The sequence below is a fragment of the Sciurus carolinensis genome, chromosome 4 (genome assembly GCF_902686445.1).
Source record: "Sciurus carolinensis chromosome 4, mSciCar1.2, whole genome shotgun sequence".
NCBI lineage: Eukaryota > Metazoa > Chordata > Mammalia > Rodentia > Sciuridae > Sciurus > Sciurus carolinensis.
The window spans coordinates 28,644,887-28,667,752 of record NC_062216.1 but is presented as its reverse complement, the minus strand read 5'-3'; the positions used below and the strand labels follow the sequence as shown (position 1 = coordinate 28,667,752).

The 22,866-nt window shown below is 31.3% G+C and overlaps 1 protein-coding gene across 2 annotated transcripts in view; it reads left to right on the top strand.

Annotated features, from left to right (window-relative positions):
* The window catches only part of Glra3 (glycine receptor alpha 3), a 158,972-nt gene extending 142,709 nt beyond the window's left edge, over positions 1 to 16,263 (top strand). The window contains exons 8-10 of one of the 2 annotated variants that reach the window (XM_047550228.1): positions 1,681 to 1,824; positions 4,000 to 4,044; positions 15,971 to 16,263. In XM_047550228.1, the coding sequence (XP_047406184.1) occupies positions 1,681 to 1,824; positions 4,000 to 4,044; positions 15,971 to 16,249 (468 nt within the window). In that variant the 3' untranslated portion in view covers positions 16,250 to 16,263. The remainder of the gene's footprint in view (positions 1 to 1,680; positions 1,825 to 3,999; positions 4,045 to 15,970) is intronic. The other variant, XM_047550229.1, reaches the window with a different exon arrangement.
* The last annotated feature ends 6,603 nt before the right edge of the window (positions 16,264 to 22,866 follow it).

The following is a 22,866-nucleotide window of genomic DNA, read 5'->3' as shown; positions in this document are numbered from 1 at the left end:
AGGAAAAAAAAGAAAAGAAAGGGTGGGGTAGGGAGGGTGGGGTAGGGAGGGAGGGAGGGGGAAAGACAAGACAGACCTATCCTTATCCTTCTCTTTTCATCCGGGCCTTAGAGGTAACAGGAGACAGCACACTTATGGGGTCAAAGGAAAGGAAGGGGTCAAGATCAAGGAGGCTGGCTAGAGCTGGTAAAATGAAGGAAGAAGATAGAGCCAGACTTCCAGGGACAATGGATGGGGTAAAGAGGTAGTTAGGAAAAATACGAGGAGAAACTTAGGGATGGAATTGGAATCAACAAGGCAACTGTGGTCAAGATGGAGCAGGCTGAGATGACAGTCAGAAGAATTGAGATATTACGCATAGGGAGAATGAACAAATATATGTTGAGGGTAACAAGAGCCAAGTTTCTCTTTTTAAAGTGTTATATAAATAGAAAAGGCTAGAAGAACCAGTGGAATTGACTTGAAATTAAACACTAGTGAGAATTCATGTTTCATGGATAAATGAGTAACAAATGGATAATGCATAGGTAGACAGGTAGGTAGGTAGGCAGGTTAGGCAGATAGATAGATAGAAAGAAAGAAAGGAAGATATATACTGTGGTTTGTGTGTGTGCGTGTGAGAGAGAGATTGATATAGATGTAATATTGTGTGTATGTGTATCTGTTTCCTAGTTCTGTTCACTAAGAGAAGTAATGTTACCCAGGAAACAATGAGCATATTCACACATAGTTCTTGAAGTACTCTTCAATAAAGAAGGGTCTCTCAGAGAAAGAACTGATTCAAAGACTGAGATAAAAAAAAAAAAAAAAAAAAAAAAAAGGAATATCTTTTGTGGGAAAGTGAGAAAATGCTCAAATAATGAAGGAGATTTGTCAAATCAGGTATGTGTTAACATTTAGGGGTTCCTATTGGTTCAATATGGGATGTGAGCATCAAAATAAATAATGATGAATCATGATAAAAGTAGTGAGATATTAACAACTGAGAAACTTGGAAAATTCTTTTTACTATTCAAATAACATGTCTAAAAATAATTCAAAATTGGTAGCAAATAGTCATCTATTAACCACTTATAAATGCAATAAAAGAAATTTAACAGAATTAATGAATAAGATAAAATAGAAATTTTTTTTCTTAAAAATGAAAATAAAACATCAACATTGTTATCTATATTTCAGTGTTACTTCCTCCTTCAAGCATTGTTCTGCTCAAGGGGTAAAATTATGTATTTTCTGTTTGGACAAATGCACAATTTAAATAAAACAACAAAATATATACAAGTTTCTTTTTTTTTTTTTTTTTTTTTTTTTTCTTGAGGTACTGGGCATTGAACCCAGGAACATTCTTTCACTGAGTTATATCCCCAGCCCTTTTTATTTTGTATTCTGAGACAGGGTATCACTAAGTTGTTTAGGATTTCACTAAGTTGCACTAAGTTGCCAAGGTTGGCCTCAAACTTGCCATTCTCCTGCCTCAGTACAAGTTTTAAAAGTATAATTAATACATAAGATTTGCAAAAGTTAATGCCTGATAAATTATGAAGAAAAAACTGTTGGCATTTCCTTTTTTCCAAACTGATATATAAATAATATTTAAAAATCACAAAAAAATCAGTTTTGTTCTCAAAGGAAGTAAAAGTATAAGTCAATTTGCTCGCTTTCTCTTTCTCTCTTGGCTAGGTTTCATATGTCAAAGCTATTGACATTTGGATGGCAGTATGCCTCCTTTTTGTGTTTTCAGCACTTCTGGAGTATGCAGCTGTAAATTTTGTATCAAGACAACACAAAGAACTCCTGCGATTTCGACGAAAGAGAAAGAATAAGGTAAGTGATTGAATATATTGGGTTTGGTGATATATCAATTTTCACTGTAAAGTGAATTTGTTGGATTTAATGGAAATGTACAGGAAGGAAATAGGGACTGGGGACTAAATGATATTATAGTCCTTTGTTTCGTCCAGTTGAAACTAAAAGTGTCAAAAGTAGCTTCAAGAAGAAAATGATGACGCCTAGCTATACATTAAACAGCATATCTGGTAACATGAGAGCTTTATCAACTTCCCAGCGTACTTTCAGGAATACCACTATTTTGTTTTGTATGTTTTTTGCTTCAATTAATGAAACAGGTAATCTCTTACTTGCAATATCCAAGTGTTTTTATTAATTTTTCTTGATGCAAGTCATCAAATCAAGTTCCTGCTCTGTGAATTAATTCCTTGTTTCCATAAAATATTACTTATTTAATAATATCACATTAAATTCACACAGAACTATCTAGTCTCTTTTTCATTTATGTATTTATATTTCTTCTGAAACCCAATGGGAATCACAATAAAGTGCTACTGTCACCTTACTATCCTATGACTAAAGATGATCTGAGAAGAAAATGTATTTAGAATACCTTTAGGATGCCATAAGAAATTGTAGAGGTAACCTAAATGAATTTGGATGTGCAGAACAAGGTTGTTCCTCTCTATTAAGACCTGTTATGGCATCTCCTTTTAAAAGAACATGGTTTTTATCAACCCCTCTCTGTAAGAGAGAGTTTCTCTTGACAGCAAATGCATGAGTTTACTTCTAATGTGAATGTACCAACAGACATTTTTAAAGCAAATGAACTTTTAAAGCAATAGAATAATGTTGAAATGATGTATAATTATAGCCAGGATAAAGTATACTGGAATATTTCAGTCAAAAGATAAAACTTAAGGCTAACAGGCTGGTGTTTATAGTGTGAATTTTTAAGATTTGATGTTTTTAAATTACTAAATCACATACTAAACTTTTTTAAAGCACTAAGATTTAATCTCTCACCACTAAAAATATTTTCAAGCAATAACTTAATCATTTCTAATTGGCTCTCCAAAACTCATCACTGTTCCAATAAACACTCAATAAACTCCCATGCTCCATGGGAAGGAACAGAAGCATTAGGAGACTATTACATTGGGTAGAAAACAATACTAGAGCATATATTTGTTTCAAATTATATGAAAATAAAGGCCTATCATCTGTATATTGAATATATTGTGATGGGAAGATTAACTTTTCCTTATCTTCTTTCTTCACTTTCCCTGATTTACTTATATTTTCTCATTCTTCTTTACTTTTCCTTTGTCTCTCTTTACCCTCCCCCTTCTCTAATGATTCTTGGCACTTGCTGAAACACCATTAACAGGACAAATGCTATATCAACAGTATCAACAGGGGTGAAGCTCTTGTCTTTCTTTCCTATCAGTGAATGACAGATACTTTCCCTACTACTATTATTTATCACAATTAAACCAATACATATTTTTCCTATCACTAATGATTTGATTTTCCATTTTTATTTTCTCATTATCTTCTTCCTCCTCCTTATTCACTTTAGAATGTTTCAACCATGTGATACAAACACTTGAAATGAGAAGTATTATGAATACTATGTTCAAATAGGGGAAATCTGAGAGCTCATACATATTCTACATCCAACAGTCAACAATATCCCCTGGATAAAGTAATAGGCCAGAGGTCAGACACTCAATTTCAGTTCCTCCTTTTAAAAATTATTCTTGTCAAAGAGTTTTCTTACTCAGTTTTGCCACATGTAAGAGTGAGATAAGAGTATTTGATGCCAAAAAAAAAAAAAAAAGAATATTTGATGCCCCTTACTTTTTAGCCCACAGAAAAATGCATAGATAAATTTTTCCAGTGATTGTTTTTCTGGGAAAATGTTGAAATGCAAAAATACTAATACCTTATTATATTCTAAACACTATTTGAAATACTCAAGGGTCAAATGTAATTAAATGTAATTAAGGTTTAATGTAAAAAGAGTTATTTTAAGTTCAATTTATTCTTTGGGGTAAATACCTTGCATATGTGGAAAGTCATTAATTGATACATATGTTTGTTAAAATGGTATATATGATTAAAACCAATTGTGTAATTATATTTAATTATATATGACTTGATTCTCTGGTTTCTCAATCCCTCTTGGTCCACTTTACCTTCCCACAGACAGAAGCTTTTGCATTGGAGAAGTTTTACCGTTTCTCAGACACGGTAAATTGACTTTCTTAACTCTAAATAGAGGAATGTGATCATCAGTAAAAAGCAGACAGCATATTTTGCACCAAGGCAGTGTTTGGTGGGGAAACACAGCCTCTTTACATTAAAAGTCAAGCAAACACCATCTCCCATCAGCTAAGAAGGGCATTCTCTTTTTCTAAGAACTTCACTCTTGTCTTCCCTCACTCAGTAAAAGGATATATAAAAATTATTCTTCATTTTATTAACAGAGCTATTTGGTCAAAAGGATTTTAAATATATATTGAAGAGAAATGTCATATATATCTTGTAACAATCATATACTTGTACAAAATTTCTTTCAAAGTAAGTGAGAAACATTTATAGAAATAAATTCTAAAAGCAGCTGCACAAGTGACCTCAAAATGAAACCAAAAAATGCTTTGTACAGTCTATATATCTTTAGAATTCATTCTTAATGTAAAAATGTTGAAATTACTTTTAGCAAATGAAGAATTTGGTTTCGATAATAGTATCTTTTGAAGTTTTTGAATAAAAAGAGATTGCAAGGACACATGTCCAAGTATAACAGCCAAATATTTAGAAATGTAAACTAGAGGAGAGAGTATTGGTCCATAGGTAGTTTTAGGGCACCCAAAATTTAGCATTTAGTAATTACATATAAATCTACCAAAGTCAGGAATTTATTCAGGGAATCATATACAAATAGTTCGGTTTGCTAAATTAAAACTTCTGGGGTAAGGTGTACCTGAAAGTAGCTCCCCAGGTGAGTCTAATGTACACTCCAGTTAAGAATCCCTCCAAGAAACAAAATGTTAAATGAATGTAGCAGTAATCTCAACTTCACTGCAGATTATCTAAACTAATATTACTATAAAGTACTTAATAAATTTTCTTATAATATATAATCCCTTAACTATTTTCCTTTGCTATGAAAATTGTTATTTCCTAGCATCCCAGGATCGAACTTTTGTTTTATCTTTGAGGAATAATTTCAAATAATCTATTTTTCTTGATTGTGTTAACTGTAAAATTTTAATTGCATGGAATCAAAACATAGTTTTTGCAAATATATTCATACATACATATATATGTATTAGAATATATAGTAGAAACTATTTTTATATATGTATGTATATGTCTACATATCTATATCTATCTGAATGCTTTGGCTTTTTGGGAGACCAACATAATTATGTCTTTATTAACTAAACAGTTAATGTTTACAAAAACTTTAGAATGAAAGATATAAATTCTATTAAATATGGTTTTACAAAGAACTCTGATGAAGATAGGCTTACCTCATGGACAATGAATAGATTTTTTTTAAAAAGAAGAGTATGCTCTTTATTTCCATGGGTACTGGTTTACACGAATTTTCCTCAGTACTCTAATTTGACAGAATAGGAAAAGTAAATAAAATTGCCTCATTATAGAAATTTTGTCACAGAGATAGCCTTACATTAATGCAAATAGTAGTCCTAGGAAAGTTTAACTTGGTTCAGCATTTGCTTAGGCATTGTATACAATTTAATATTCCACTTTTCTAATAAGGTATCAAAGAATCCTTTGTCCATTGTGAAAGAATAAAAGTTTGCTCTTGTATCCAAATTTCCCCACCCCACACTGTCAGAGCCTGCTGTGTGCTATTCACCCACTACACCATGCCATGGATGCTATCTCCAGTGCTGTGTATGTGTGGGTGTATGCATGATATGAAAGTATTTTGGCTAGAAGTTACTATTCTCATGTATGATATCATTACTTAAGTCTGGAGGATTATAAAGATACCAAAATAGCTCTGAACATGTTATTTGTTGAGAGATATGGATGAAATGGGATAGCTTTAATGCATTTCATGCAGCTTCATCCACATTATAAGGTAATGATGCAATGGTTTGCTGAGAAAACACATTTGTACAATATTCTAGTACTTCTGTCTTCCTACCTATTATCATTTATTAATTATTATTTATATATGAAAATGATAAAGAAATGGACTGTTAGTTCTAGACTCAGGAAGTGATGACCAAGTTTATGTTTTAGTAGGCGAATGAGGTATCTTTAATACAAATATTTACTGTATTTTAATCTGTATATAAACATAATTTTTACTTGTGTGTTTAAACTGTTTTAAAACAACCCAAGATGATGTCTAAGGATAACAAATAATTGATTTTTCTATTCTATAGATTTCATCAGCTCTACAGTCTCACAACAAATACAAATATACATGTATACTTTGTTGGCTGAAGGGATAAAACTTTGTGGTCAAAAATAATATGGCATCTATTATACTAAATTATCGAATAATATTTCCATTATTGGTCAATTTATGATTTATTCTTGAGTTAAGATAGTCTTTCAAAAGATTATTTCCTATAAATTTCTTTGATATGTATCCAAGGAAAAGTGGTTTCTCGATAATTTACATTAAAACATAATTCTATCTGATTGACTCATATTAGGGGTTGAAATTTTATCCTCTCAAATACAAAAAAAATTGTACAGTATTAATTATTTCCTGAAAAACAACTATTTAGAGTTTATGTTAAAGAGAGTCACTTCTTAGCACTAGATACCCTCTGAAATCCTGCTCTGAATAATATTTGATAAAATAATATTTATTTAATCTAAGTTCAAATGCATTATGGTGACTTCCATTTCAAAGTTAATTAAAATATAGATGTTGCTTTTTTACATCTGCCATCTAGTGTAAAATCTTATGTCACTCCATAATAATGAGCTGGCACTAATAGAATATAACATATTATGCTATAAACAGATATGTGAATTTTAAAAAATATTTTGTTATCATCTATCCTTTAAAACATTTGTATTACATTTTCATATGACCTAAAACATTCATCTTTAAAAACTTATATCTTCCATTTATTAATCTCCAAACCATTTCTGAATCTAAGTCTAGTATGACATGCATAAACTTGGTTAATTCATTGCTAATTTATGTCATCTATAATAAATGCAAAGTTCTCATGGAGTTAGATTTCAAAGAATTGTAAATTAACAATTGACTTTCAACTATAAAAATTTTTAACCTCATCTATAATTTCATTCTTTTAAGCACTACATTTTTAGATGATATAGAAATTTGTATAAATGAAGCTGAATATTTTAACTAATATTTTAGAAAAACATTTAATTCATATCTTTCAGCTGTATATGATCATCCTTCCCAACAAACATGTCACTGTGATATTTACTAGCAATTTTTTTTAAATCCACACACTTTGAAATCATGTAAGTGTAAATTAACATCTTAGTTTCCTTCCATCTTACTTTCCCATTTGATAATAAAGCAAGAGAAAATCATGATAAAACCTTTGGAGTAATCTATTTAGCATCTTAATTGTATAAAGAATGCCCCAAGGTTCCTACTAAGGGAAAAACATTACAATGAAAATTATGTATTTAATGCTGTTATATCCTACAGCAATTCACACAATCAGTACTTCATGGTATATTAGATACTTAATGTTTTACCACTCAATGGCAATTTTCATGTCTTCTCCATTTTCATACATAATTAAGGTTTTTGTTCTTGCCTTTCTGTTTGATTTCTTGAAGACTGAGAACAAGATAGGAAATTAGCTCTTATCTTATGTATATTAATATATTATTTTGATGATAGAGATGAAGTAACTCTACCAAATGACTATATATATTCTTTGATCTTCTGTCTATCTCTAATGTTTCTAAATTATCATATGTATTTATATGAATCATCTTTGGCATAATTCCCTAAAGTAAATGAAAAGGCCTTAGAAAGATTCACAATGTAGTATTGATGAATATAATTACTGAAACCTTTTCTGTTTCAAATGTAAAAAGCCAAAAAAGATTTGTACAGTAACTAAATGGCTTTTTACATTTTTAATTGCCTATATTCTAACTTGCTTAGAGCACAGTAAGAGGGTTTACCTCTGGGTATATTAAACTGTATCTTTAATTTTACTATTTTAATCAGTCATGTTCTATAGCCCATTTTAGTTAATTACATTGAATCTTTATTATTATCTATATTTTGAGTTATAAAGTGCCTTAATTTTATGACCATTAAATATTGCCTAACAGTGTTCTTGAATCAAAAATATAGGTGATTTTTTAGCTTCTTGTTTTTTTCATATGCTGTTCATCAGATTTTAAGTTGAAGATACTTTTAGACAATCCAATTATCCCAAAGAAATATTTGAGTACTAATTAGAATAAGGAATATCACTGCACTTCTTTTTATATTTTTTTAATCACTGCACTTCTAAGTGTACATAAACACAAGATAATTTTATGACTGAATTAAAAACAGAATTAGGTTAGTAATAAAACAATTCCATGTATCTTCTAATTTAGCAATCTAATAATAATTATTATTATTTTACTACTAAAAATAAGTTTCTAGAAAAACTTCCTCTATGCTTTATGATTTGGGAGCAGTCTTTCAAACCTTTCCCAAGAAGTCAGTCATTAAAAAATGAAACAAAACAAGACACTTGATAGTTCTGTGACCCAGGAACCCATGCTCTCTTTCATCCCTAACAGCCTGGGAGAATAGATTGAGTCTTGTCAGTGTGGCTCACTACCATCCAACAGAGATAAGAACCTATTTCTGAAAAAACCCTGACATGACTCCACATACTGATCGTGTATATTCTTTAAATATTTGTGCTGATTCATGAAACATATTTAAAACACTAAAGATGCCTTGATTTCATAAATTAAATTTGCAAGAAATTCTAGCAGCCATATAGCAAACCCATTTACTGTAATAATAAGGCAGTAAGGCTAGCCAGGTGACGTGATCTTTTTATGTTTGTGCTATTGGTTCACCTTTCAGTGTGACAATAAGTAAAATGCACTTTGGGAGACAGGCAATTGAGTTGGCCTATTTTACGTAGTATTTTAGAGCTAGTTTGATTACTATCAGTTTAAAACATTTAGTAGTAAAATAATTCAAGTTGTTATTAGCATTTTTTAATGTTTCATGCAATTTCCATAATAATATAATTATAACCAAAATATTAATAACAACAAAAATTTGAGTGCTTTGTCAGGAACTTTATGTGTTTTCTCTCACTCTAAAGAACATGTTAGATACTATAATATATTCCTGGAATAAGAAACCGAAAATCAGAACTGGGCACAGTGGTGCACACCTGTAATCTCAGCGGCTGGGGAGGGTGAGGCAGGAGGATCTTGAGTTCAAAGTCACCCTCAGCAAAAGCGAGGTGCTAAGCAGCTCAGTGAGACTCTGTCTCTAAATAAAATACAAAACAGGGATGGGATGTGGTTCAGTGGTCAAGTGCCCCTGAATTCAATCCCCACTACCCACTTCCCCCGCCCCCCCCCCAAAAAAAACAAAAGTCAGAGAGATAAGTAGCTAAATTAACATAAACTTGGCTTCTGGTAATAAATGATGAAACTATAAAATTGCTTAACGGTAATAAAATATTTATACTTTGCATTTCAACCTTGTGTCAGGTTTTACATTTGAACCATCTATTTGTGATAATACAAAATAACTGAAATTTATTTGGAATTTATTTATTAGAAAATTGTTTCCTATAGCACATGTATTTTTTTATACATAATTCATTGTTTTGGGTATATAAGTGGTCCTCCTCAACACATTGTTTTCTACTACCATTGCCTGAAAATAAATATTTTAACAGGATATTTTAAAGAGGAAAATATTTTTATTAAAAGTTTTTTTTCTTCAAATTCAAATTCAGTAGGAAAACCACTGATAATGTTAGTAACATTAGAGTTCATATGTTTTTAAAAGCAATAATGCCCTAACTCAAATTATAATTATCCAAGGTCTATTTTCTGATATATGACTAGGTCCTTTAGTAGATTTTTAAAAGGTAAATATACAGATCATATAAATAGTCTTACACAGATACTTACCTATAGTTGTAAAAACAACTATAGGAAACAAATTACTTCTAAAATAAAATACTATCTTAGTAAAAAAGTCATTTCATAATATTTTCTTCATAAACTATTATATAAAATGTAAATTCACAAGTACTACAAGAATTTTTAAAATATTATATCACTACTACTTCAAGATGGCTGAGATGGTAGCATTTGAGCCTCTTGTAAACATGTTTCTAAAACTTCATTGTTTTGTAATCACCAAAGAGCCGACAGAAAATGCAGATTCCTATGAGAACCTAAATGGTAATAATAAGTAAGGAACTCTGCAGTTGAAATCCAGTCAACTAGATTTCATCAATTCCTTCCTTGGGGGCTGGAACACATTTTGAGAAACATGACTGACCTAGACTATGTCATTGCATATATACAGAACAATGGTTATCTCATACTTCTTGACATTACCTATGACATGGTAAATATCTTAGGACTAAAAAACCTTCAGATTATTTCAGTCTTGGGGGCTATTTCTCCCAGAACTCAAGAAAATTACAGTGGCTGCCATTCAAATAGATTATACCTGCTCACGACACCCAAGAGTTTTATACTCTAGCATCCTAGCAGTACCTTAGAATGTTACCATTGAGTTTTGTCCAGAAATTTCCAGTATACATGTTTTAGTACCATAAAACTCCATAAATGAACCGTAAGGCACGGAGGAACAGTTTGGGCTAGTATGTACCTCACATCTCTCACAGTTTTCCCTTATTTCCTTTTTGAATTCAATCTATCATCTAGTCATTTTACACAGTGGGGCTAATAGAAATCCAAAATGGATGCAGATTTCACTAATGCTACATGTTGTTTTTCTCACTGCGGGGTCCAGAAGAGATAGCAATTCGTCCTTTAATGTTTGTAAATTCTAAAGCAGCCTCAGATCAGTTTATTCCTGGAAGAGTTGGGTACCCTTACCTAGTCACATGTGCCATTAAAATTTTCCAAACTCCCTTTCTTCTCAGAAAAACTATCACTTATCCTTAGTCAGTTTACCTTTGACAGTGATCTGAACCACACTGTTTCTTACCAAGTTATGAGAATATCCTGGAGAATTCACACTCCCTTAATGAAGGAAAATTATAATTTTGTCTTCCTCCCATGAAGGGATACTGCATTTTACATATGTTTTAGATTGCAATTAAAAAGAAAGCATTAGAAGCTTCAGTCAAATCTATAAAATCACACCTGCCTCCTTTATCCTGATAAACTCTTGACTAGTTTCCCCATATGTAGCACGGTAGAGAGATATTAGGGAAATTCTTTACTGGGCAGACATAGCAGTCAGCCTGCAATATCCACTACTTTTATCATAAGCTATTCTAGAGAGAACTTATGAGAAGCAGCATTCCTGTCTCCACAATCTCCTTAGTCAGAGCTGAGAGTTCCCATTATTTTCCTGGAATCTTACACTATTTAAGTTTTACTACAGATGAAGATTTAGGCAATTCGAAAGACTCCCATTTTAATACAGCCTATTAAAACTAGACTAAGGAAAGATTTGCGAAAGATAGGGTCAAGCAAGATCCTTCATTTAGTATCACATTCTTCCCACTTATACATTTCACCAAAGGCAATATCACTTACTGGATATATATTACCTTTTTTTTCCCCCTATCTACAATTTTTAGTATGACCATACCTGCAACCACAGCTGGTTGCTTTGCCTCCTTCCCTGTCCCAGCTTCTCTTTTTCAGTTTCTCTTTTTCTCCTCAGGTTACATTCTTTTTCCTCAACAGAATCACCATGTTTTGTGCTGTTAACCAGTAATTCTAAAAAGCTGTACTTAGTACTACTGGTCAGTGAACTTTAACCATGCAATATAACCTTGGAGTCTCACTCAGAACTGAGCAAAGAGATCTTGGTCTTTCAGTTTTCTTTCTTTCAACTGCCTTAACTGATGGAGTAAATTTAGCCACCAGTGTCAGTGCCTTTTGTTTCCATTCCCCACTGGAATCACTGGATTTAACTTCTGAGATGAAAGGAACAGATCTAACAGGGTTCCTTAGGGGAGGCAGCTGCTGAAACTGGAACAGATTTCCAACTTCCCAGTTGGTGATAAATATGCCAGGAAATCATTTAGAGGAATCCTGTTCATTTTTACTGTATTCTTTTTGTGTCTTAACAGCCACCTAAGAAGACCTAATAGATTTGCCTCTGGTCATGATCTTTCTTCTAAATAGTTCAGATTTCTTCCCATCGGTGAAACCCAGTATGGCTGCTATAAGAGTTAATGTGCCCATGAATCTATATGTCCTTTTCCTATCCAAAAGAACGACCACATGCCTAAGGAACTCTCTTAATCATAGTTTGTCTACCAGAATTTAGATGAGAGGATATGATTTGCATAGGCTCATTTCTGATTATTATATGGCCAGCCCAGATTTGCTACTAAAGTTAATGTATCTACTCTTCTAAGGAGATGCCACAGTATTCAGAGAACCAGTTTCCCTCTTCAGCACAGATCCATACCATCCCAGGTTTCACGTACTCAAAAAGGGTCATTGATATTATACCCAATAGTAATTCTTAAATGAGAACACTGAAGCAAGTTGGGGAGTAGCATTTATGTTGAACATTGCTTTCCATGCTACAGTATCTATAAATATATTATTAGCTCTTAGGTCAATCAATCTAAAGATTCAGGAATGCATGGATTGCACAGAGATCTTCCAGCACTTCTCCACAAGGTGACCTAGCTCCTTTGTATTATAATTGCTTTATCCCCTTTGATAACTAAAAGTCACATGTAGCTATTCAGCACTAGAAACATAGTATTTGAATCAAAATATGCTGTAAATATAAAATACACACCAGGTTTCAAGGACAGTATGAAATCAAAAATATAAAACTTCTCAATTTTATTTTGAACCCATGTTAAAATAATATGTTGGCCATATCAAGTCAAATTTTTAAAGTTGAAATTAATTTTATCTGCTTCTTATAATGTGTTCAATGTAGTTAAGTTTTTATATGCCTTTCACTTGAGGCTCACATTATATGTTTATGGTACAGACCTGCACAACGGATACTACTTTCTGGTGTCACTTGCCTGGGGTTGCAGAAAGATAACATAAAGATTAAATGTAATATCCTTTCAAGTCCCAACCTGGCTTTTGTTTACACCCTGAGCACAAGTAATGAAGCTGCTTGCTTTGCTTGCTGTTTTCTGTGACCTCAGTTTCACAAGAATGATTAATTAAGAGGGAATAAGGAATTAATTGTTTTTTGAACCACTTTCTCCTCAATTTTATCTCACATTCATCTGACCCTTCCATTTATCCAAGGGATAAATCTGTGCCATCTATATTCCAGTGTCATGATTTATCCCCAGTTATTTTCTGTAGAGCTTTTGCTACTCAAACCCAGCACAGATCAGTATCAGATTCTCCTCAGAATCATGCCCAAAACTTCTGGCTATATTGAGTTAAAAAGGATACCAAGGGCTGGGGAGATAGCTCAGTCGGTAGAGTGCTTGCAAGGCCCTGGGTTCGATCCCCAGCACTGCAAAGAAAAAGGATCCCAAAGCTTGGTCACATTCTGTCTCCACTGCTGAGATTCAGAGTTTCAAATTGTCATTCAGACTCTTCAGACACCAGTAGACTTTAACCTAATATTACATTTACTAAACCTCATACAAGGATGTGATGCAAGAAACACATCAGGCCTACAGTATCTTTATCACATAGGAGACTCAGTTCCTCTTAAGATCACAGCTTCTTTTGCCCCCTCACCCACACAGGACTGCCAGTATAAAAGTCAAGGGGTATGAGATTGCTTTGACACAGAGAAATCAGTGTTTGTTCTAACCAAGCTATATTCTGGTTAGTCATGTGGGTCAAAGGTCTGTAGGCCTATATGTAGCTACCCCAGGGGAAGTACAGTCTTCCAACTGAATGAAGCTGATTCCAGTTCTCCAATTAGCTTAATTTCACTGTTTTCAAGGAAATGATGCCAAAGAAATCAAGGATCACTTTTAGCAGTCCTGTAACAGCTTAAACCTGACGTTCACCAGTTAGTCATGGTCAGTTATGTAGAAAGACACAATTGAGAAAAATTATGTTGTTCATTGAGTGTTAATTTTAAATGGATTATGTTTGCTTTTGGTTTTGTGTGTGGGGGGGTGTTTCTAAAGTTTTAAAGTAAGTTCTCCAGAACAGATAGACAGAAAGGTGGCTATTGAATTCTGCTTTGCTAAACACACAAGGTAGATGCTAAAATCTTAACATTTTAGTAATGAATTTCCCAACTGTTTCAACTAGTATGCCAACACACATACATAAATGCCTACTGATGAAGTTATTTTGGTCCAATTTTAAGATAAATTTTTTAAATACATGGATTAATATAGTTTAAAAAGTTATATTAAACTTCAACACTGAGATAATCTGCACACAAAATAACATAACTTACCCTATGTTTTCCTTCTGGAATGCAAACATCAGCATAATTTACTAAATTGGAAGGGGATTATTTAGTACATACATAAGAACTTTCTAATACCTACTATGCATACTTTAATTCAAGATATAGAAAATTTCAAAGCAAATAATAGGTTTGCCATAAAATTTTCATGGAAGCCGAAAAGCTGAGTCTAAATGAGCATGCTTCCACTGATTTCCAAATTTTAGCAAGATTACAGCAGTAACACAGATCACTTGGATTAGCAGCTTTATTTTCAGGTAATATGAACTGTCAGCTTTTATTCCATACTTGTTTCCTCAAATTTTAATTGCTTTTACACCTTACAACTGAAATGTTTTTCAATAATTACATGCTTTTGTTTTTCAGGTGGAATTACTTCTGTTTTTTTTTTAATTCCTAAAAAAAAAATTATGCATCACTGAAGCAACTTTAGTCACTTTCTCTTTTTTAGAATTCATAATTTCTATTATTCACTAATGAATTTTAAACTATACTGTTCATTGAGCAACTACTTTCAGAGACCTAATGTAATTTTCAAGAGTTTGAGCCAATTATTTTTATATTTCATATTACTAAGAAAAAGCACTATCAAAGCAGACATATAACCTTATAAAATGTATTGTTACCTTTAAAATTTCCAATTTTAGTAATACAAAAAAAGCTTTTCATTGGTACCATAAATTTCTTATTTATTAATGAATTTAATATAAATTTTTAAATACCATATTTCTCTATCATGAGTACATTTACAATAACATAGTTATTAAATATTTTTCCTTTAAATTTTGAGGGTGTTTTTCATTTTATATTTGGAAATTCTCTTCAATTTGCCACATTTAAAAATAATGATACCTTTTAGAAGAACATAATAAGTTTTAAATATATAACAAGTTTATTTCTTGAACATTAAATAAACTGCCAAATATCATTCATAATTTGGACCAAACTATGATACCTGAAAAGCAACTACATATAAATTAGAATATATGACTATCTTAAAGGTCTTCCAAAAAAGTGTAAACATAGAAGTACCATAAAGGAAGGATAACAGAAAGCAACCAAGTGTTATTGTGTATTACTCTGTATTTTCCAAGGAAGTAACTCATATTTGTGGGAAACAACCATTAAAAGGTGGTCTCCATGAGAAAGAAAAATTCAGTCAGTGATCCTGGTATTTTAACCATCTTATCACATATTTATATATTTAGACACATAATATTTAAAAAATCAATTATATAAATGTATAAAGCATATCACTTCAATAGTTTTATTTATTGATCTCTTTATTAAATATTCTATTAATACATAGAAAATATAAATTTTAATTTTTTCATTAAAACATCTTTTGAGAGTTTTACATTTATTAAAGAGAACATCTATATGATACATCAGGATAATTAAAACTTCAAAGGGAAAATAAGCTACACGCCACTATATACTTTAGTTATCTTTTCTTCATATTGGTATAAAAATCTATGATGATAAAATTTGTTATGATTCTGAAATGTCTGCTATCCATGCCTGATTCCATTACTAAAAAAGTTTTCTTGCATTTTTCTTTGACAGGATGATGAGGTAAGGGAAAGCCGGTTCAGCTTCACAGCATATGGAATGGGACCATGTCTGCAAGCAAAAGATGGTATAACTCCAAAGGGCCCAAACCATCCTGTGCAGGTAATGCCAAAAAGTCCTGATGAAATGAGGAAGGTCTTTATTGATCGGGCCAAGAAGATTGACACCATCTCCCGAGCCTGCTTCCCATTAGCTTTCTTGATTTTTAACATTTTCTACTGGGTTATCTATAAAATTCTTAGGCACGAGGATATTCATCAGCAACAAGATTAAGTCTCTGATGGCATACAAACACAAAATTAAACTCAGAAGAAAATTTTCTTGCCATAGCTGTGTGTATGTGTGCATATGTATGTGTGTGCAATGTTCAAAAGATAGCCATTATATTAAAATAGTATATTAAAAAGGTTGTATTTTGATTTTTATGTAAAGTCATGAGAAAGACCAAGATTCTTTTAATGGATGCAAAATATGTATTAGAGATTCTGTTTCATATTAATTCAAGAACTGTTTTTTCACAGTAAGTCAAATAAGTGGAAGCTTTACTGCCAATGTGTTTGTATGTTATATAATATCACATAGTAGTAGACGTAAAAACTACTTTGGAGTGTCTTGATTTTTAATTAAGTGATATTAACTGTTCCAAAAAAGATTTGTACAGTAAATTTTATGAAAGAAAAAAGGAAAATGATAAAGATAAAAATATCAATAGTTTGAAATGTAAAATTATTTTCTTATACTCACAAAAAAGGAAAGTATTCATTTAATTCAGTGGAAAACTCAGATTATAAGGATTATATATAGAAACACTATAGAACAAATGTAATGACAAAAATTTTCAAATTAGAAGGTTAAAAAACTTTCATCGTTTAGAATATTACATACAAATATTTAGAATACTGAGTTTTCCTTTGTGGAGATTTAAAAAAAAATGGCTTAATAGATCATACTGTATTCAAAACTTGCTTTTCATACACTATATAACTCTAGGAATGAAGATGGAATTACTTAAAGCATTTTTGTTTCTAAATAAGTGTTATAATTATATGTCTTAAATTATTGCCAAACATTGAAAGATTTCAAGCCAGCACCCTCATTTTTGTTATATTTTTAATAACTGCTTAATTGCTTGTGATTACATTTAATGTTTTGATATTATAACTGAACAAAGTTCAATGACTTTTATATTTTAGTTTAGAATGAGACTTTAAATTTCAATGAACTTAAAAGTATTTACATTTTGATAAAAATGAATTCAATGAAAACAGATTCATGAAAGATTTTTTAATAAGCACAGTTTTCCCATCAAAATTACATGGGTTCAAACTATTTCCAAATAAAAGTAGGTTTATAAATGGTATGTCACTCAATTCTATGAAGATGTTTTCATATTTCTGAATTAACAAATTCAAAATATAAGTCATTCATAAGATGTGAAAAATTTTAAATAAAAACTTTACTTAAAATTTATCAATACCCCCATGAGATTATTTCAACTGCTTATTTTTGTGCAGTGTAATTAGGTAGAAATATGTGACAGTGTTCTTGGTTAAATTGAATGGGACTCTGATTCATTTCTCTTCCTATTTTTTAAATTGTATTTTAACAACAATGTTGTATTTAAAAACATCTTCAAGTGCTTTTAAGACATTTTAATTATCAGAGACACAGAATGAAAACTCAGTGTATCAAATTATTTACAGAGAAAAATAAACATCAAGCAATTAAGCAAATATGAGATAGAAAAATAAGCCAGTTCTGAAATCATGTGTACTATTTCCTGACCTTTAACCAAACTAAAAAGCAGTAACTGTCATTTAAAACTGAAACTTCTTAATGTTTCTGTACTTTGTTTACCTTAAACTTTAGTTTTAAAAATTAACTTTAAAAAATTTTTTGTAACAAAAAAAAATTCTCTAAGTACTTGAAACAAGGAAAATGTCATCATGCAAATTCTACAACTGGAAAAATTTGCTGTTATATACTTGACCTAATTTGTGGACTATCCGCCCCCAAATTAAACATATGCATCATTTGGTGTCTATGAAGTAAAACCATAAGTATATTCTTACATTGAAGATAAGAGCAAGATAAACTGTTTGTGATCCCTGAGAACTAGCTGGAGGGTTTGATGTAATGATAAACTATACTGTCTCAATATGTCTACGAAATACTTGAATACATTTTCTATATTTTATACATCTTATTTCAAAAGCTTTCTAAAACTGCTTATGTTAAATGAATTCTGCAAAAAGAAAACAAATATATGAAGATAAGCATACATAGTCCCATAAGAAAATTCATAGACATCACTTGCTTTCATCTTTGAGGATATTAAAAATGTGTTCTTTTTTAAACCTAAAAATCTGAATGTAAATTCACCAGCTATGAGAAAACTTGTCAACAGGGGCATTGGCACTTACAGAAATCTATCTCAAAAGTATTAAACTTTTCTTAGGCATGATTTTACTTTTCCATTATTCTTATCATTGCCCTCCTGCATTAAGAAAATACTCTAACAGCCTCACCTACACAGCAAAAGTGACAAGGGAAACCACGACTGAATGCAAAATGTTCCAAGGAATATGTCCCCTCTAACGAACACTTATAGACTCTTAAAGACTTTTTAAAATTGTAAAAGTACATTATAATTAACATCCTGAAGTAGTATTTGCTCCAACAAACCCTGTTTCAAACCAGCATATTTTAAATTAACTAATCGGAAAACTATTAATGGTGAGAAATTTTTAAAGTGTGCATATACGTTGATTACCATACACTCTGTTGGATTTCCAATGTGGATATTCTGAAATAGCCATATTAGAAAGAGATTTTTGTGAGATTTTTGTGCATGCAGTTTTTTAAAAAGCAGTTACTTATCTCATGGGCTGGAAATGTGGTTCAGTGGTAGACAACTTGCCTGGCATGCAGGAGGCCCTGGATTACATTCCTAGTAGCACATACGTGCACACACATACTCATACACATATCTCAACCACTGAAATATTTGGTCAAAGCCTATGAATTTTTAAGAAATCCTGTATGTTAACATAAATGTGTTCAACCTTCCTTTCTTTCCCAACCATTAGAATTAGACTTATAATTGGAACCTAGCACTTGCTTTACTACCTAAATTAAGAAACCAGAACTTTCCCAATCTTTCCAGAAATTTTTTCATGACACTTACCAGAAAAGCCCATCCAACTCTCACCTGCTATATAGAGGGGATGGTTATGGCTGCTCATCTTATTCACAATAAATTCTTACTTTATGACTATGTTCTAATAATCTTTATCTTAATTTTGAATTATAAATGCTTGAAGATATATATATATATATATATATATCCCTAAGATATAAATACATGTCAATATGTTTAACAGAAGAGAACAAATTGTTAACTCTTCAATATCCAGTGCAACTTAAATAGTTATAACATTTGGAGAAAATGAGTATCCTTTATACTATATATCCTTTTTCTGAATGTCATTCATCTCATTTTTAAAAATATAGTCCTCTATTCTTAATATGATACACCTCAATCTGCTGATTACTTGGGAGAATTGAATATTATACTGTCACCTAAATTTTCCTTTCATCTACAAAGTACACATTCCATGAAACTGACTCCAGATAATATGGGACTTGCCAAAATTAAAATAGAGTTTCTTCTAATATTAAAAGTAGGAAATTGGTAATATTATAATTCAAAGGTACCCCTCCCTAACAATGACCTAGAGCACCCAAAGAACAAAACTCTTGAGAATGAAAATGTGTCTAATAATCCTTAGCCAGATCATTAACAATCTTTGAGGTGATGCCTCCTACTCCAAGATGAATTTCACACACTTTAAAATACAAATAAGAGCATGATCTCAAACTTTATTTCTGTGTTTCTCATATAGCTGATGTTGAACTAGCGAAGAAAAGCAAATCATGCTAAGCACACAGTAGAAAAATAGTCAATCAGTATTTGTTGATGCTGACAAGGCAAGGACTATAAAATAAAGGCACTGATCAACACATTACGAGATATGTATTATTCTATCCACAAGAATAACAGTCTATCCAAGGACAATTTAATTTTAGCAGTCTATCCAAGGAAAATATAATCCATGAAAATATAACTTATAAACATAATAAGTATTTTAGTTCCCTGAGAGGATTAGTCAGGAATTATATTGATGACTCAGAGAATGTTCTTCCCATCTTTGCATCTGCAAGGTTCTTTTGAATTATACCCAACTGTTAAGCACAGTTTATAATGACCATATATGCTGCTTGTTAATTTAGGTATTCAGTTTTTGAACTAGATCATTACATTGCCTAAATTTGAGTTCAAGAATGAGTTATGAGCTATTATAGAGGTAATGAAACTTTTAGCAAAATCACCTCCAACAAATTGCAAGCTTAATTTGCATTGTCAGTAGCTAGCTTCACATGCATTTCAGAGAAGTTAGTTGTAAAAACTGCACAATTTTTTAAACGTTAAATTTCAAAAACCCTTAAAATGGGCCACAAGTTGTCTAATCTTCTCAAACAAAATTAAAATAGTTTCTAGTGCAGTTTTACTTTTTGAATAATTCTGACAAGACCACTTTCTTTAGTTGAACCTATCTGATAGTGAGTAGTAGAAAAGCATAACCATGAAAATTAGACTGACAATTTGACTGTAACAATCTAGTGTTATTCTCCACAATTCATAATTCTTTACTAAAACTTCTAATTCGGGCCACAAGGTCATTCACAGCACAGCAGGAATAATCATGAACATCTCTATGATCACTAAATAGGAAGAAACCTTTATGCACAAAGTCACACTCTCTGTATGTCATGAAAACTTTACATTTACCCCTTGAAACTTAAGGAAAAATGCACACAATCTTTTATTGGCATTTTATTTTATACCTTGAAATTCATCAAATCATCATTCTGACATTGAAAAGGATGCCAAAAATAATGAGAGCTATAACTTGTGGTTATAAAACAATTTGGTGCTTTAATACAATATATAAGAAATCACAGTACATATGGTGTACATGACACAGATTCCCTTCTTCACTGAATGCAGATTAAAAAATGCCCCTTGACATTTTTATGCCTTTATAAGGCATGTTTTCCTCTGAAGATATATTATCTTTTATTTCTTATTCATGTACTACAAAGAGTAGTAACATTGCAATGTTGTTTTATTCTCATTATAAACTTTTCATTAAATAAGCATGTACATTATCAACTCTTAATTTAATTAACTTTAAGATTAAACTTTTAGCTCAGTCCTCACTCCTATTTAAAAAACAAATATTAAAAAGTGAACTTCCATAGAGAGATAGCTGTTGTTGCTAAATATCTCAAAAGTGATATATATTCTTCTGTAACAAAAATATTTAGAGAGCATATGTAAAACTCTTAATGATTTAAAAGTAAGGCAAAGAAAATATGGAGAAACATCTCCCAGAAATTAATCCAGAAGGTACAAAAATCCCAAGTTAGTAGCTACATTACCTGTTTTTTCATCTACATTTTTGTAGATGCTGCAATCATCTCTCTCTTGTCCATCTATTACACATACTTAAAAGTTCTTGTTAACAGGATGAATTCTTTCAAATTAGAAATACAGAGGAAGTCAACTTTTCTAGACAACGAAAATGATTCTGTGATGATTTGCAATATATGTGATTCTTGATTTGATCATTTGATCATTTGATTTTTGAACCATATTTTGCCTCAAAACCACTTGAACAAAGCTATCTGGATCAATCTTATCTCTCTTAGCAATGAACTTCTAAAATAGTATTTAGGGTCTAGATGTGTGGCTCAGTGGTAGTAGCCTTATTTGCATGTTTGAGACCCTGGGTTCAATCCTTACCACCAAAAATAATAATAATGACAATAACAATGATAACAATTATAATAAAACACTATTCAGACTCTCTGAAAAATAACTATTTGTCAAACACTTCTTCCAAAGTTCAACTAGTAATATTGGTGTTAAGTAGCATTAACTAGTTTTCTCAGTACTTTTTATTGTAAACACATAAGCAAAGTAAGAGAATTTTAAAGATTATACAGTATTACTAAAAAAAAAAAAAAAAAAAAAGTTCTGTACTCTTCTGATATACAACCAGAATTGAGAGCACTTTATATACATACATGTATATATATTTAATTCCAACATACATTATGCACACACACACACCATTCCAACATAGATTATAACTCAATCATTGATTAAATAACTATTCACTGAGCACCTTGTGTTTAGCACTGTGCACCATGCTGAATTCAGTATCTTTGGGGTGAGATATGAAATCCTGCATTACCAACAAAGTTTAATAAACTGGAGAACTGATGTGAACATACACAAACCTGTTTTAATAAGACTGAATTTAATGCTGTTAAAATTTCATAGATTTTTTCTTTCCTCAAGTAATCCATTTTAGTTGTCTCCATTTACATTCTTGAAATCAGAAGAAAACCTTTGAGCTTCCCCCCGCCATGTCAGAGCCTTCAGCATTAAGTCATGGACATTTTCCTAACACCCATTCAGCAACATGTAGCTCATTACTCTGAGGGCAGCCTGGTCCTTTTCTGTATGACAGAAAAGTTCATCCTCATCAATAAATTACTTTTACTTTCTAAAAAGCAAATAAGTCTGTTCCATTCCCATTAGCTGACTCATCATATATTTTCCAATATCTCCTATTTAAGCTCAATCAACATCCTCTTTCAATCAGTTATCACTAGCTTATTCTTTTTTAAGTAATTCATTACAGCACTTTAAGTGTTAAAAAATGATGAGGTATTTTCAGGTTTATAAAATAGTGAAACAAAATTAATCATCTATATCAAGAGAACTTGGTAAAAAGACTGTAAATTATTTGCAGTAA